Genomic DNA, 18973 nt, shown 5'->3' on the forward strand with positions numbered 1-18973 from the left:
ATATCTTTCCGGCAGAACTCCGGCAGAAAATATTTAGCCCCTTCTCAGAAGATCTATATTTGTGCCAAAACCCAGTAACATCAGTCCCCAATACCTCCCAGGTTAACCCTGCAGAGGAAATAGAGGAAGTTCCTCTTGGAAGTGATTTTCTTACAAATGAAGTTGATATTGCTAACAAAATGACCTTGCCAAACCCAGAAGGATCAGGGACACAACCTTCAGTTAACCAGGGGAGAAACTTTTCAGAAGGAATTCAATCCCTAATACACTTTTCAGAAGCTGATCAGGATCCTTCCCCTCAAAAGGAATACACAGATTCACTTAATCCCAACTGAAATTACTACATGTTCGGAGGGGTATACAGTAAACCACCCGTATTCGTGTTCTCACAATTCACGGACTCGCCGATTCGCGGATTTCTCTATGGAACATATATACATATTATTTGTGGAAAATTTGCCTATTCGTGATATTTTTCACTGAGAAATATTCACTAATTATTGTATTTTCATATCATTTTCATAACTAAATTCACTATTTGTGATAAAACTATTAAAATACTCAGGTATAGGCATTTTTAGAGGTTTCTTTTGTGTCTGAACTATCAAATTAGGCAGTTGAAGTGTCTTTAGAGGAATTTTAAGTATTCACGGATTTTAGATACAGGGGGGGATATGCATTCCCTGCGAATATGTGGGGTTTACTGTAGTAAATCACCAGGACCTCTGCCCCCAGGGTAAAACGCAGTTACAGTTCAGCTGTGGATGCTCAGTCAGATTACACAAGCTCCCCCAAATGGTGTATACAGTTTGCAGCATTTGATCAGTTCTGCAAGGAAATTATGAATAATATAAATGATGCCCTTGCTACAGAATGGCAACATATAATGGACATATTGCATGATTCTGAACAGGAAATTAAAGAAATCAAGTCACTGGTGTACTCTCCAAAGTGTAAAAGTACTGCATCCTGCAACCAAAAAGGAGAGTGGAAACAAATTCTGACCAAACAAGGGCCAAGGTTAGAATTCCAACTGGAACCAACAAAATGGCCACTTCGGACTACAAAGCTTTAGATCAAAACATAATCCTTGGAGAGACGCTTCAATGTGTACCTTCTCCCCTGATGGTAAGTATCTAATTAATGAGAGAAAAACCATGATTGAAGTTGTGCATGTGGAGTTTAGAGACACGGCAGCATTCCCTAATAGAGAATGGCATCTGATAACACCTTTGCCAGACATGGAGAAACCTCAAAAGGAAACAGTTCTCTTATGTGGGAATACAGCACTGAAAGCTATAAATGACGCCTTTTATCAAGTCAACGGAAGGTGAATCTATACTCCCATTCTGAATAAAACCCAACTTGTTCACCAAGTACCCCCCGCCATCTGTCCCTTCACTTTTAAAATGATTAACCATGTGAAGACAAGCTTTCAGAATTATGTAGTAACTAGGAAACGGGAGGCAATGACAGAACTAAAACCATTCGCCACAGTCCTCCCGGTTTCGCAAAATTCCACCAAGGAAAGGCCAACACTTCACCTCCCTTTTGTGAGGAAAAAGCTCCCCTTGGATGTGGCTACTACGCAATTTGGGACCACTATAACAAGAATCTCAGATGAGACAGCTTCGTCAGAATTCTGTGCTAGGACTCTTCTCCTTAGTATCTTAACCTCTCCCACCTTGCTAGAAGTTGCCACCAAAAGGCTTCCAGAAGATTCTTTGATACTGGTCTAGTCACCATGGAGTGCTGGCACATCGTGGGGGTAACTCCTTGAGGACTCAACAGCTACTACCATAATTAGGTTTTCCCTACTTCAAAACCTGTTTTTTACACAGAGTAGCTTGCTGTGTTAGTTGGCAACTTGTTGGCTTGTACAAGAATATCTAAGCTCATATAATGATAATTTTTCAGTCATTTACATTAATACATTCAGATTTCACATATACAAAAGGATTAGCTCAACAAATTCCTTCATATACTCATATACAGGCTGTCCCCAGTTATTGGCAAGGGTTCTGTTCCCAACGGCGTGACGATAACCGAAAATTGCCAATAACCAGAAATAGACGATTTTCGGGCCTTATGAGTGCCTCTATTAGGTGTGTATCAGTACCAATCTTTGGTTACCAGCGACAATAAGCGGATACTGGCACATAACAGCGCTGTAAACCCAATTATCATCGCCAAAAATCCAGTTATTACCGTCGCTAGAAAAGCGCCACAAAACCAGATTGCCGATAACCAGGGACTACCTGTAATCTGCTACCAAAGAAACCCTTGCATTTTTTTTTATTTTTATCTACTGCTAATCTTTGGAATTCTCTACTAATAACCAATTGCCAATTTTTACCATCTTTTGTTCTCTAAGAAGTTAGTACAGCTATTTTTTTTTCCTGTCCATTTAATTTTCATCTTTCAAGAGTTTAAAATTTTTACTTGTTTTGGTATCCTCATTTCCTGGAGAGAGAGAGAGAGAGAGAGAGAGAGAGAGAGAGAGAGAGAGAGAGAGAGAGAGAGAGAGAGAGAGAGAGAGAGAGAGAGAGAGAGAGAGAGAGAGAGAGAGAGAGAGAGAGAGAGAGAGAGAGAGAGAGAGAGAGAGAGAGAGAGAGAGAGAGAGAGAGAGAGAGTGTAAATTAAAAAACACAATGTTTATCATTACTTTCCAGTTTTACTTCCTGAAACTTTTGACTGTGAAAATATTACTTTATACATTTTATTCCATTTAAAGAAAAAGTTAGCAATACAGAAAAATTAAACTCACCAGGAACATTTTCTGGTGGCTCAGTGAAATACGAACGTAGAGCACAACACATTTCCGTTAAGCTTTCCACATAAAAATCAGGCACAAATCCAAAAAGTTCTCCTTCCTTCGAAGCATCCTGTAAGAATATCAAAAAATACACTTCAATAAAATAGCTAGTACCAAACACCATAATCTAGCACCAGGATAGCATATTTTTCATTATGGTACATCACAACCATTAAAAAAAGCAAGGCCCCCACTAACTGTAAATTAAATAAGGAAAATTTTTCAATGCAACTTTAGAAGAAAGTAAAAAATGATGACAACAAATGAGATAATGCCAGAGAAGCACATACATGTTTGAAAACTGACTAATATAATGGGAGAAAGCTAAAGAGCCCTAATGATAAAAAAATCATCTGCTCTTCCAGGTTAAAAGTTTTAGTCTTTAGATCAACAATGGCGTTTTCTTCATTGGCTAATTACTAACAAGTAGGGCCAGTCCTCAGATGATGTCTCAGTCTGGGTTTTGCATTCTTCCTGCTCTTTGGTCACACTGCCCATCACACTGCCCACTGCCTGCAAAGACTGCAAACCACATGCCTTGTCCACTGACAGCCTGCCCAATGGTACACATGTTAACTCAACTCCTCCATTGTCCACTGACTAGCATGCCTATCTGACTTGCTTCAGCAAGCACTAGTCCAGCCAATGTGACTGCGATTGATGAAGACCAAAGCATGACATGTATTAAGGATAGTGCTTTTGTTTGCGACATAATGCAGATACTGCTTAGGAGAACAACCAACATGAATCTCTCTGCTTTGCTGTCTCTTACAGCTCCCGATTTAGTGACCATGATCCCAACAGTGACTACTTTAGTGTTGAATGATTTACCAATTGTAAAAGTTTCTCTCCGAATGTTGCCACACCTGTATCACTACCACAGCTTGAAGACATTCTGCTTCCAGGCTTTAACTGCAGTCACCCTCTCCCAACACCAGTTCCTGTACAGGAAGACAGTCATTCCCAGTCTCATAAGAAGGGATTCTTGGGGTCAATGCATTTAACCTGCATCTCCCACAGCAGAGGTGCACTTACTGGTAGGTGGGTGCCATAATACCATATGAAATCAAGAGCATGCCCACCACTGCTCCTACCAACTGTGACCATTCCCATACTTGAATGAGTAACCAGGACTGTGAAGACAGTAATCATAATAGGAATGGTGACTGCTGCTAATCCCTTATGTGACTGTGTCACATAAGGGATTAGTAACAGTCCCTCTAGCTCCAGGGATAAGAAAACCAAATGACCATTTGACCTCTCACTCTAGGAAGGGCAGTGACCAGAGTACAATACTGCCCTTTAGCCCCAACATACAGTGGACAAAGCCTGATGATTCTGTGAGGTGAAAGGAGGGAAAACAACACTTCAAAAGAATGTTTGTCAATTTCATGAGTCTCCAACCAAGGGATGGTCAAGTTTCTTAGCGAAGAAATTGTCGTCTCGTGCCATCTTTCCCCCAATCACTGAGGAAGAAGAGGAGACAACCATTGTTGGTGGAGATCGGTACAGCATCTGTGACCTGAGACAGGAAGCCAGCTAAATTTTAAATCTTTAAGCTGAAGACTCCACTCTAGACTAAGAAGTCCATTGCCTCAAAGACCTCTATCATCCCAATGGTGCCCATGAAACCTGTCAAGAGTCAAAATGTCCCTACTAATCATGTATTCAACCTGTAACAAGCCACCGATATCTAAGGCATCGTTGTTGACAAGAGGCTTTGGACTGTGGGCAAAGAAACCAGCAAAAAGATATAACAAGACCATGACTGCCCCTCGATTTTTTTCTTGCTGGACCAGCAATCCTGGGCTGTTCCTCACAGATTCATAATCCCTCTTTAGGTACTGAATGAATAATGAAACAAGACATGGTTTCTGTCTCTCCATACATCCAATCACCATCATGCCAACCAAGACAGGGACAATGAAGGTGTTCCTCGCTATGTCCAGATGCCAGGAGTGGGTGTTAGGAGTGAGCCATTAATATTTTGCTTACAGATGGGGCTAAGTCATCACACACCACATGATGGAAGTGTATCATATGGCTACGTGCTAGACCACAGACATCTCTAACATCTCATCTCCCTTGGACATCAAGACCTTAGGGTCTCTGATAATCTAAACTCTTTCCTGTTTCCTGGGAGCATGGTTAAAGAGCTCTTTAAGGAGTTAACTTTGAAACTGACCAGGTAGCAATTTTCAGCACTGGAGGCACATTGTCTCTAAACAGCTTTTGACGCCCAAAAAAAGGTCTCAATGACCAGAAATAGAACAAAAAAATGTTACAGATAGGCAGAAGTAACTCAATGTGCCCTTTGTCATTTGTTGTTTTTATTCCATACCAAAGACAAAGAGGTGTTCTGCATCATCATCACCATCATCATTAAAGTAGTTTAACCAGACCACTAAGCTAATTTACTTAGCTCTCACAGGGCTGGCTCGACACACTTGTCTTTAGTATTGCCAATCAAAACATTTTTTCTAAGGAAAATCAAGGCATCTATGGGATGTAACTGCAACTTTCTTGCCAAAGGGGTGCAACAGGAGGCAAGGAACCATAATTCCATCCAATTCTGGCTCATAAAAGTTATTCTTAGAGCATGAGGAATTTTGAACAATGGCAAAGCTGCACAAATTGCATTCTGTATCCACATGATGAGAGTTCTAGTGACTTCTCTGATTTTCTAAACACAATCAGAAAGTCAATACATTTAGGGCAGGAATGTGGAAGGTGCCAAACCGAGTTCATTAGTTGGTATCTCTAAGATGCAAGACACAGATGTTTCAACTAGTAATAGGGTCCTTTGCTAAAAGTGGGAAGGGTAGTCCCTACTTCCTTCATCTTTATCATCACATCTAATGCAGCACAAACTGTATTCTTTACCCACCAGATCCAGGATCATGTGATTTCCATAATTTTCTAAATAAAATTTAATGCTGTCACACTTTTGGTAGGCAACTGGAGGTGTTAAACATAGTTTACAATCCTGTACCACTTAAATGCAACACATGTTCAGACCATTTTGGGGTCTTAAGGTAACACTTGGACCGTTATTTCCTGATTTCACAGATTCTTCATCACCTAATCCATTTCTACATTTTAAGATGACATCCTATAAAGCACAATCTCAGAGGTTTTTGGCTATACATATCACTTTATGGACAAGTGCTGTTTCCTGATACAGCAGCTGGCCTTGAGAGTACCACAAGGCAGCAAGGGTTCCCAATCTGCAACATTGCCAGGCAGGTTTGAAGTGGAAAGTGGAAAAAATGGACACAGTAACTTGGATAATTTGGAATATGAACCATCTACAATTATTTTTGTTGATGTCAAGGTTCCCAAAGCTAATACAAAACCTGGTATGCAACTGAAAGACACAGGTTCCGATGATTCAATGATCTTATGGGGTTTTTAAGCTGATTCTACATCAACAAATCATGGGTATATAGCACCTTGTCTTCCTACTTAAATACAGCTCTCTGTGTCTATTTAAAGACATGCTTTGATGATTACATCAATCCCTCAGAGATTTTAAAAGTATTCTAAAAATCTCAGTATGCCAATGGAAGATTTTAAGTTAACCTTTGCCACCTAAAATCTCAATTTAAACTACTCTCAAAGTACTGGGTTCATTGTGAACAAATGCAATTTTTTAAACAGCATTTTTGTATACAAACCCATTACAGTTTCTTTTTCCCAACCTTGTTATTTCTCAAAGTTCATGGATCAAGACAGCAAGAGCACTTGACTCTGCGAGCTGCTTGAAGGCTTTCCACTCCACCATTCCATGAATAGTACTGACAGCAATCTTTATTTTAAGACATACTGCAGCATCTGGGAAAAATTCATGACTAACAGTAAACTAATTAAAATTGTTTTTTGAGAGAAAAATTAAATTTTGTTTTGAAAAATTCATATGTTCTTACAACATCCCTCTAGTCATCTTCTGCATCACTTTCTATCACTGCTTTTCATCTGCTAACTTTCATTTCTTCCCAAATACAACTTTATCTTGCTCCAAATTCCACCTATCAGAAAGGAACACATCCTTTGGGTGTGGCCCATTAGTCTGGTTGGTATCTCAAATCTCAAAAACTACTTTATATCAAATATGAAAATCAAGGTTACTCAAACCACTCAACCCCATTTCTATTCTAATATGACTTGCCAAAAGGATCTGTTCTTGAACTGGAGATTTAATATTGCCTGACAGTGAGCTGCACAAGTAGTGAGAAAAAAATTCATTGTGTTGTTATGTGGAACAAAGTTTATCACACTTACCTTCAGTGTTGTTAGAATAACTTTCATCAGCGATATTAAATGCATATGCTTTGTACGGGAGTGCACAGCAGCAACTACCCATGCCTGTTGTCTTGCTTGTTCTTTCAATTTATCTATAAACACCATTCGTGATCCCTGCAACTCCCCCAGGAGACATGGATGTAGATTCTGCCAAGAGAAAATTCTATTACAATCATCAGGTTCTTTCCAAATATAAAGGAAAATAACACAGGAAACCATAATGTATATAACAGAACTCAAGAACTAAATGCTTAATCAGTATATTGTAACCCATGTATAATGTATACAGTGTAAATTGACAAGATTTAAAGAATCAATCATGTAAATTTATCATTAACATTTATATATCAGTGCCTCTTTACAGGATTATACGTAAAATACATTTTTTCTGCTTTTAGTCTTGTGCACTTTCTGCTTAACCTTCTATTTGGTCTAGGTAATTCTATATAAATGGTCTCCAATTTTCTGCTTTACTACAGTTCTGACTAACTGTTAGTCCTCCCCTTTTATCACACATCCAAACCAATTCAGTCTCCTGATATATTGTTTCAGTATATTTTCCACTCATCAGATATCAATTCTCTGTTACTTCCTCATTTACAATGCAAATGCACTCTGGCCATGAATCTTAGTATTCTATAGTCCCACCTTTTCAGAATCTCCTCCAATTTCTTTGTCAGTGCTACAAAGATTGGTACAAGCCTTATGCATTACATAGTTTTGCTGTTTACCAATGGGATACCTTATGCCCCAGCAGTATAGCAGTCTCTTTTCACTTCAGCCATGGTGCTACTATTCTTTTTTATCACTACTCTGCATCAGTCCAGTGTGCCCCTAGGTAACAGAAATGTTCTAAATCTAAGACCTGACATTCCACTGTATCATGAAGCTCCATTTTCCTCGTTTCCCCATTTACTCTGCTTCAAGGCATCCATGTGGCCACCGTAGGCCCATAATAAAATTTTTTTACTACATCGACTTTCAATCCCTTACTTTTTTTTCACTCTTTTGTCTTTGAAATATTCTTATAACTCATTCCTCTGATTCACTGTTAACACTTGTCATCTGCATAGATCATTTCTTAAATATACTTGCAACACAATACTGTACAGTACAGCTGGCAGTAGTTCTACATACTACTGTTTACAACACATGTACAATACACTATAAAAAAAAAAGGCCAAAAACATCTTTGTGTTCCTATTTTAATATAAGTTACAAAAACTGCACACTGTGCTCTCTCTCTCTCTCTCTCTCTCTCTCTCTCTCTCTCTCTCTCTCTCTCTCTCTCTCTCTCTCTCTCTCTCTCTCTCTCTCTCTTTCTTATAAAAAATTTAACAACAAAAAATAGAAAGGTGAGTCAATGCCATGCATAAATGTATGTACCCACAAGCACAAATACACAAGCTGAAAATATGGCACATACTAAGTGCATAATTTACTTTGACAAAATGCACATGTATAAATATAAACACACACACACAATGGAAAACACTACATTATTATATTGAGACAATAGAGAGAGAGAGAGAGAGAGAGAGAGAGAGAGAGAGAGAGAGAGAGAGAGAGAGAGAGAGAGAGAGAGAGAGAGAGAGAGAGAGAGAGAGAGAGAATGATGTGAAGCACAGCAAGGTCCCAAAGTGGTTGTGATGGATCAAAAAATCTTAGACCAAGTTGGACTCACTGTCTTCAATTGGTATTTAATTGAGTAAACAAAGATGTTTCAAACTCATGGGATGTGGAAGCGGTAGGCTAAGTCAAAAGCACTTATTCTAACCACAAATCTTAGAATATCAGGGCACATGACTGCACAATGAAACAAACAAGCAAAACACTATCACATACTAAAGAAAAATAATTCCCATATGGAACTGACTTTATACACTCGATTAACAATGATTTCCTTTTCTGTAGCATAAATACAAGAGCAATTACCCCATTTTCAACCATAGCTGTAACATACATATAAGAGCAATTACCCCATTTTTAACCATAGATGTTAGAATTTCACAGTATGTGCTCACACAATGAAACAACAATGCATGGCCCCGTCACTTTAAAAATTTATGTAAGGAACTGTTTTTATATGTTGCATTAACAATGATTTCCAGTAGTGTGATAGACTATTCTGAAATACATGTGCAATATATATACAGTATACAGTTTATATATATGAATGCAGTTGCAATTTACTTAACCAAACATCTCAGAATTTCTGAGCACATGATTGCCTGGTGAACAAAGAGTGACATTTTCACCTTTAAAAATTACTTTTTAAATGTAAATTTAACAATTTGCAGTATAATGTAAGTACATAACATTATGCAACTATATTGTACACTGTAGGTATAACTTTTAACAAACAAGAAAACAGAACCGTACATACTTTTGCATAAGAAAAAATGCAAAATATTGTGTCTGAGGCCAATATCAGACAATGAATGACAGACTCAGAGCATTCACAGGTTTAGACAGAAAATTTGGTTATGCGCACTCATTTCCCTGCCCCATAAATCTATCAGACTCATATGCCTTCAATAATTAATGAAATCTGATAAAGCTGAATTGAGGTTCATTAAGTTAAAATGCCATGTACTGTACAAGTCATAAGAGAACACATACATAGTAGAGTATATTTACAATTACTGCCTTATACCAATCCCTTTATAATCAATATAAAAATAGAATGGTGTACAGTATTGTATTGCCAGTCAGCAACATCTTACCTTCTCTCTACAATATTTAACTTTCTTATCAATTTCAAGGACATGGGCAACATTTTCATTCATTGAGTCCCTCTGGGCTGCCACTTTTCCAAGCTGCTTATGTGCTCCAATGTGATACAATAATATAATGCCATCCAATAAATGAAGAAGAGAGTTGTGAATTAACATGGCTTGCTCCTGAACACCAGGTTTATCTTCAATGTCACCTGATGTCACTGTTAAATGTCGAACATCTGATACTGTTGGTTTCTGAGAAACAAGGTGTTCTCCAAGGACGGCTCCTACCAAAATGAGATACATGAGTAAATAAGAGAGCTTTTGAATACTGAATTACATGGCTTGTCTCATTAAACAGTAGAGAAATATTTATTTTTCTAAAAGCAGATTAATTTTTCCATACAAACCAATCAAAACAGTTAGCATAATTAGCAAAAGTTCAAGGTCAGCAAAATCCCCCAACACTCATCTTGAAGTGAAAACAGCAACTAGATGGGAACCTGTGCACAACAACAGATCCTTAGGTTCCTAGTAAATAATAACTTCATTCTTTGTGTTGTCTGACTCCTTAACAGCAAACAATGTGTCTAGGACAGCGTAATCAATGCCTCTGTACCACACTTCATACAAAAGAATATTGCTTAAAAAATCTTTAACAGGATTCAAATAATTTTTATAATTTATGACCATAAATTACTACATTAGAAAATTTGACAAAGATATTTTACAAATTATATAAAATACTGTTCTGCGAAAGAGAATGCAATAATTCACTAAAATTTTGTGTATCATGCTATACTACATGAAAATAATGCTATGCTGGTAAGCATTTTTTTAATAGTATAATTTCTAATATACATTTTATGGTAGTTATAGACAAATTAGACTTATTTCAGTATAAAGTTTGTTTTAGATGCTTATGACTAGGAACCTTATAACTTTTGTTTACATTTTGATCTACTGTGCAACTATCAGTTATAATATACATGTGCAACTATCAGTTATAATATACATGTGTATTTAAAAAATTATCTCTATAATTTTGTAGATCTGTATATACTTTGGTGATAAGACTGACTAATATTTAGTGATATCTTATAGTAGGTCTCTTTATATTTCTGGCATACATGAACATCTGCAGGTTTATACAGATATCAATTTAGGCCCAACTCACACAGATAACATGTTGGCATTTTTTTGCACCCATTGTGGCTTGAATACACTGTACGTGTACATTTGTTTGGAAGTTTCAATGATCCACATGCTGGCCACCTGGCAAGCTATACCAATAATGGACTCTAGAGAGGAAACTGTTGTGGCTTCTACTACAGTGAAAAAAGCAACTTCATCATGAGATATTGCATTAGGTTCATCCAATTATAGAGAACATAAATTGAGCCAGTTTCAGTTCCTTTATCATTCATTGCCAATGCATGATGACAAATTTTTTAATTATTCTAAGAAGAGCAAGAACACATTTGATTATTTACTGAATAAGAAGACAGTATAAAAAGAAATGAAACAACCACGAGAAAAACTACGCCAGCTGAAGAATGTCTTGCAATTACTACACGGTAAGTAAAACCATTATTAAAAGTTATTATTTATCAATAGCCATCAGAAAAATGGCTGAAAAAATGCAGTACCAGAAAAATCTGTGGCACAGCTGTAGCATGATCCATGTGAGTTGCACTCAGTGACAGGATGGTAGCAAGTTTGTGGAACCAGCCACTCATTACAACTTATGCGACACTGTTTTCAATTTCTGGCTTTTGTGTGTTACTCTCATAAGCTTCTAAGTAAATTTGTGACTATGTATAAGCTTGCCACTTTTTGGTGGCATGACTGTGGTTTGTGTGAGCTGGGCCTACCCCTCCAAAAATATTCTATTTAATCAATGAAGAAAAATTGTGAATAACCAATCCAATGAAATTGAAATCTGTGAATTTCAATGGACAATGTAATGACAACAAAATTCAAATATCTACTCTTACAATAATATCTCTACATATAAATTAAATCATTGTGATACAAGACCCTTGTGATAAATAAGAAATCTTGGTAAATACCAATTTGCAACATTTATTTCAATAACTTAAACACCAAGAAAATATTATAATGAGATTTGATCCTTTTCGGTTATAAAAATCTTAAGTCAACAATCTGACAGGACTAGCCTATTGTGTGTGACATTTAAAAGAAATTGGTAAAAAAATGATGAGTAGTAGTCTGAGATTATACTAGTTAGCTTTTGAAATATGGGCTTCTCAAGTTGTAGCAGCCTGGTCACGGCTAATGTGTTGCACCGCTACTTGGACTAAGTTTCACAGTTACTTGGCTCAGTTTGATATTGTCGTCTTCTATCAGCGGGGAAAAGGAGTCATTATCCAATTTTGATGTTACTTGCCCAACCCCCCCCCAACCACAAAAGATTTAATTTACGTGGCAATATACTGTACTGATCAAATACAAATTGCATGATCCAGTGTGGAAAACCTTCCATATCTAGGAAACTGTAATGACTTCTCATGAAATACTTCATAACTGTGTTGTCAAATGCCATATCTAGCCATAAAAATCATCAATTTTTCTTTTTCCTGTTTCCACAATTCTTGAGCAGTGTTACATTTAGACAACACACCCTCTGCATTAAATCCATCTTGTCTTGAACACTGCACAAAATCCCAAAATAATCCTTAAATATCAGAAAGGGTCAAAATACACATTTGAAGAAAACCTTCGGCTGTCTTCCTAGGTGGAGCCGTGAATATCAGCCTGCTATAGAAGTAATGCATTTACACAGTAAATTATTAGCAGGCTATCATAGAAGCAGCAAGATTATAACAAATTTTCAAAAGGAGTTAACAAACCTGACGTAGAAGGTTCACTGTGGCACATCTCCATTGAGCTTGTCCCAGCTGTTGCATTATCAATCTTGCTTAGCACCTACAAAGGAAACAGTATTAATCTTACATCAATCCCATTCAAACTTTTCAAAATATGAATTCAACTGCTTACAAACACAATAGATCTTAAATATAGAGAATAAAATAGCATATGCAAAATCATTCATAAAATACTGATCTAAAATTTATTGCTGAAAAAAGGTTTGTTACAAACTTCACATTTACACCTGATTTAACAAATCAATCATGTTAATGTGTAAAATAATACAACAACTGATTCACACCCAAATCCAGTACTGCATTCATGCACAATTAGCAGCCAATAATCAGGTGACTTAAAATTAACAGGTATAAACTTAAACTTCAGTCAAATCTGCTTATATTTCCACATAAGGATACTTGCTTATTTCTACATTCTGTGTATTTTACCTTTGCCTAAAAGCATTTTCCTTTTTAGAATTTATTCATTTATAGCAAAAATTACTATCCTCTCATTTGTTTGACTAGCCATTGTATGTTTTACAAAACAGCATGGTTACTAAGGATGAGGAATGTCTTATACATCAATAAATAAACAGACTATAGTACTGTACTTGTTAAATTCACTCAAGACAAGTTATATTTATATTTACTTGTACAATACTCTTGACATCTTCCAAAAAAAAATTTCCTAGTAACTTTTTGGCAAAAGTCAAGGAATATTTGCCCTGTAGTTCAAAGTTCAAAATATCAATCTGATTATTACTGGTTGTATTTATCTAATTTCTTCCTTTGCTTACTGTATGGCTTCTTTTTACGTAAAATATTAATTAATATAACTACTTAGCCTACTATACAGTGGCAGTACATTTTTATAATCAGTTACCTTACAATAAGGGCTATTTCAACATACCCTGTTGGAAAAATTCATAATCATCTTGACTGCATCAAATACAGCAACAGACTTATAGTAATACAACTGAGCACTTACCTTAGAAGTGTCGATGTCTGAGCGTGGTAAACACTTTAATATCTCCTTATTAAGAGTTTTTTGCAAATGAGACTCCAAACCACCTAAACGATGAGTATCAAAATAACTGAGAGAGCCATCATAAAACAATCTGGGCGGGATGACAACATCAACCATACTATTTTCTAAAACCCACAACTCATGGAATATACTTAAGAGACGATGGAAAAGGCAGAGAATAACTGGGTGAGGAGTAAATCCTGCAGGAGGCACCTAAAAACAGAAAGAGAGGTCCTCAGTTAGTTTTCCTTCACCAACATAATTCTCCATTTATGAAGAACAATAAAGTTAATTCCGAATAAGGATAAATGAGACCGTTTTCTTGTTTAATAAATCTTCATGTACAATACATGTATTTCCAAGACTCTACACTTGAAACTCTAACACTTTAAGAGATTTTCTTTTCATCTTCTATACATTACTTAATAGTTGCTAGTAATGGTAAAGCCTACTTTTTTCTCTTGTTGCTAATATTCTATCTTCTTACAAACTAGTTCACATGTGGCATTCTTTTAATTAAGACCTATGAAAATGATGCTACATTTTACCAAGGTGAATGGTATCTCCCAATTACCAAGCATTCCCCACTTTTCTCCAGATCTTCTTGTAACTGGTTTACTGTGTATTGTTATCAGCATTAAAGCCAATTTTTGTGTCATCAGTAAACTTGCTTATTTGGATAAACTGTCTTAAATCTAGATCATTTATGTATATGATGAAGAACATATGAACCAGCTGAACCAGCACCAAACCTTCAATAACACCAACCAAATGGTATCCAACTGATGACTATTCTTTACTTTCTGTTGGTTATCCAGTTGTTTATCCAATGTCCTACATCATATATGATATGTACTCCAATACTTCTGATATTTATCTTTTAAGTGGTAATCTGCCAAATGCTTCCAAAAAATCCAGATCAAGCATGATATCGTTCTTCTTCTATCATATATAATAAACATGTTGTTCATGAAATCGACAAGGTTGGTCATACATGATTTTCCATTACTAAATCCACACTGTCTATCCAGAATTACAGTTTAAGTGTCACACTCCTCATATTTTTCAAGGATAATGAGAGAGAGAGAGAGAGAGAGAGAGAGAGAGAGAGAGAGAGAGAGAGAGAGAGAGAGAGAGAGAGAGAGAGAGAGAGAGAGTGTGTGTGTGTGTGTGTGTGTGTGTGTGTGTGTGTGTGTGTGTGTGTGTGTGTGTGTGTGTGTGTGTGTGTGTGTGTGTGTGTGTACTTACCCTTGATCCTGGAGCATGTTCCTTAAGGAAAGTTCTGAATTTTGCCAAGAAGAGGGCCCTGCTGCTATCTTGGTACATGGGAGTATCCTTAGCATTTAATAACAGCCGCAGAATATCTATTTGAATTTTTTCAACCTCTGTACAAAATTAGAAATAGGGAGGTTACACCCATACATTAGTTATAGGACATACTGTACTTAAAAACAACATTTAAAAGAATTTGAATTACAAAATGTCAAGAGTTACATTGCCATTACAAGAGAACTGGTCATATTAAAAGAAATTTGGTTACTACATTCAGAGATTATCTGCTAAACAAGCCTTTAATACCATACTCTTCAATCATTATCTGTACTAGTGAGATCAGCCTAATTGGACATAATCTACATATTTTTCTTAAAGGATGACAACTTCCACTGTAACATATTTCCTACAGGCATGAAACCTTTGCCATGGAATACATGTTATCTTCACTTGCCAACCAAAAATAATATCTTTGATCATACATTTCTTCAAAAACTATAAAAAAAAAAAACCAAGAGAAAAGAAGGTGATAAACAGGGTATCAAAGCAATTCATCTTTATGAAAATTCTTCTGCTGTATATGTTAATAAGAGTATCAACAATTATTTCTCACGCAAATGGAAGTAGCAATACCGGTACTTATAATTTCTACGATTCAGTCTATGCACAAAAAGGAAAATACGAGACTGATTTTGATAAAAGTAATTTACCTCTGTATGTTACAGTACATGATATCACTGCGTTGTAAGTAATATTAATAAAGAGAGTAGAAAAAATAAGTGTAAGGATTAATCATGAATACTTACCTTCAACTGCTGAGCGTACAACATTACAAGCCCTATCATATGCTTGCTTGTCACCTTCTGTAAGAGTTCCATCTTTTGAACTCCACCACACAGTAGGCACGACCTTGTTAAGACCTTCATCATCTACTATTTTCACATTAACAAAACTGGGGAATCTGAGAACATAAAAAAGAGGATGAATGAGGTGTGGTTCACTGAAAAACTGAGTTCTTTAAATACAAGTAACTCACTATGAATATTATCTTCAGGACTTACATAGGACTTTTACATAAGAAACACTCCCAAACCACTATTCCCTTTGGATGTGCTGCTTCACAGAGATAAGCTATCATATATTTCCAATAAAAAAAATAAAAAGGATACATTGGATTGTCAATCAATCTAGAGCTACACAATAAGACATTTTTTACGTCTTTAAAAAACATTCTCAAGAAAAATATAATCAACAAATACAGGTTGTAAACCTTTATATAACAACCTCAAAGGTTGTTATAAGGAAAAGTTAATTGTACCTATCTAATTTCACCTTAATTATCATATTTTCCCAACCAAAGTAAAAAATATTATATTACACTGCATTTAACCTTAAAACCCCCCCTACAGTACTAATTAGTAATACTGTACTGTAATTAGAAACTAACAAACATTAAATGAACATACATTAACATCGCTAAGCTAACTGTGGCAGGTAGACTACGAAATGTTGCCTGTCTGTCAATCTCTTTCCCATTATGTATCAGTACTTTCTCATATGTCACAATTTTTAATATGCTATCACTGACACTCCACTGTCAATAATTTGGTTTACATACAAAATTTCTAAATTATACATCTGTAATACACCTGGCATTGCTTCCAGCAACTGTATTCTTCCATCCCTGTCACTCTCTGTACTTAAATTATATTCCAAGCATTAATAAAGGTAATACCTCTTAATTAAATGTCAACAAAATGTCATCCATACCACAACATTAGTCTAATTTACATTTTTATAAATATTCTGCTGTTCGCCCTCTCTGCATTATTTAGTAAGAATACCATTCTAACAAAGACAGAAAGGCGTCTCTGTCGATGCTAAGGGAAGCTAACCGTTCAGGGGTAGGCTGTGCGTTTTCAAAAAAGTAACGTCTTTAGTAGCTAATAATGTAGCATTAGAGCCTAACCCATAGGGAGGGTTTCACCAAGTAACCTCTAGTGAAGGTGGTCTTAAGTTCCCTTTTGCTCTGTTCTATGCATTCGGCGATGTTTTGTCAAATTTTCAGACTGCCGGAGGCATATAGGCATACTGACACAAAAAACAGCCCAGGACTACAGCTTTGACCTGAGCCGATTCTCAGAGAGACTTGCTATCGCGCGAAGCACACGCGTTGTGTAACTAATACTTTGTGCTTACCCTCTTACTGTTTCATTGGTACTAGTGAGGCATAGAACAGGTCTTTTCAAGACTTCTGATCGTCAGTTGCATGCACAAGCAACCCACGTCAACGGTAAGTCGGAAATTTGACAGTTTCTTCGTTGGTTTACTAGTATTCTTCCACTGTATTTCATCTTTTCCCTTTGTTTTCACCACTTCGCCACCATCTACGAGAACCTGGTATAATCAATTTTCTTTTATGAAGTCTAGTGTAAGAATAATTAATATTGCCTAGTGAATTGGCAACTAGGACTGGGTTCATAGAACAGGGACCCTTGCCAACCACATAAGACAGGCTACCAGGCCCGATAACAGTGCCCAAGCAGGCGGGCCACCATGCCAGCACTGGTACACAGGGGTCTGAAGAACCCTGGGTGGCAGCTGCACCCATGCAGTCGGCTACAGGATAGCCCAGGTGGCCTACTGGGGCGGGTACTGGTACATCGGGGGTCCAAAGAACTCCAGGTAGCGGTTGCATCTGTGTGCTCGGCAACAGGAGCATGGTACCACTAATGAGACTAGCGCCTGCACCTAAAGCCCTGGCAGGAGGCCTAACGGAGCCATACTGTTACACCTGAGGTCCGGAGAACACCGGGTAGTAACTGCACCTGCTCGCTTGGCAACTGGAGCAGAGGTACCATGGTACTTCCAGTGAGAGACCAGGCCTGGTACTGGTAGCCCAGGTGAGCAGGCTACCAGTGCTGATACTGGTGGTCTGGGTAGGCGGGCAACTAGGCCCTGTACCAGTATACTGGGGTTCCAGAAAACCCTGGGTAGCAGTTGTACTCTTGCACTACGCAACAGGGGCAGCAGTCTCACCCTAGCAAGAGATAGTCAGCCCTCTTTGTAAAGTGAGGGCTAGCCAATGGAACCTCTACAAGAGTAATGAGGCAACCTTACTCTTCCTCTGCTAGCTAGCTTTGGAAGAATAGGAGGAAGCGGCAGCCTCAACGACAAAGATGAAAACAAAGACTACAATGACGACTTTCTTCTTCTCTTCTTTACTTCACTGAGAGTGCCTTCAACAACTGCATGATGAGAACATCACTAAGAGATGATGTGTGGCAATATCCGGGAATGCAATTCCGATGCTGCGTGACGGGTTACCAAGGAAGTAAGAGCAGTCCTACAGCTAGAAGACACTGTGACCAGTAAGTTGTCCCAGACACAGTCAAAACAGATACCAGCAGGCCCCTCATAGCCTAAGAGTGATCATTAAGTTCAAAGGACACTCGGCCCTCCCAAGAGGCCTAGAGAGGGACATAACTCTCAAGGGCTCTCAGCCTCCACAACACCTGAAAAAGAAGTCAGGTTGGATTGTTTTATTTACACTCATGTCCAAGTGCGACATACGATAATAAATGAGGATCAACCTCAAAGTTGAGAAAAACCAAACACAGTCTGTCATTCCCTAGACTGCCTAACCCAGCAGTTTCCTCTTAAAAATTGCCCAAGTGATTGAGGGGTTGGTAATATATATGATAACAAATGACAACCACAAACATATTTAAACAAAAAACAAAAAGAAAGCAATTGGGAGTAGGGCAGAGAAGTGCAGAGATGTCTTCAAACAATGGCAGGCGAAAGCAAAGTGGAGTGCAAACCAACAAGTGGGCGGGGCTTCTCACTACCGTCGGTAGTTAATGACCTTATCTGAAAGTTAACGGCTGAAGGTCTGTATCTGTGTAGGAACAAATATATTTATCATGATGAATTACTAAAAAAT

At 37.4% G+C, this 18973-nt stretch overlaps 1 protein-coding gene across 3 annotated transcripts in view; it reads right to left on the reverse strand.

Moving 5' to 3' along the window:
• LOC136837129 (E3 ubiquitin-protein ligase RNF123-like) overlaps positions 1-18973 on the reverse strand; it is a 104819-nt gene that overhangs the window by 37613 nt on the left and 48233 nt on the right. For all 3 annotated transcript variants that reach the window (XM_067101738.1, XM_067101740.1, XM_067101739.1), the window contains exons 11-17: positions 15834-15988; positions 15004-15140; positions 13717-13968; positions 12711-12786; positions 9844-10124; positions 7097-7264; positions 2768-2885 (exon numbers count right to left, since the gene is read on the reverse strand). In XM_067101738.1, coding sequence (XP_066957839.1) covers positions 2768-2885; positions 7097-7264; positions 9844-10124; positions 12711-12786; positions 13717-13968; positions 15004-15140; positions 15834-15988 — 1187 coding nt within the window. The remainder of the gene's footprint in view (positions 1-2767; positions 2886-7096; positions 7265-9843; positions 10125-12710; positions 12787-13716; positions 13969-15003; positions 15141-15833; positions 15989-18973) is intronic.

The sequence above is a fragment of the Macrobrachium rosenbergii genome, chromosome 57 (assembly GCF_040412425.1).
Source record: "Macrobrachium rosenbergii isolate ZJJX-2024 chromosome 57, ASM4041242v1, whole genome shotgun sequence".
Taxonomy (NCBI): domain Eukaryota; kingdom Metazoa; phylum Arthropoda; class Malacostraca; order Decapoda; family Palaemonidae; genus Macrobrachium; species Macrobrachium rosenbergii.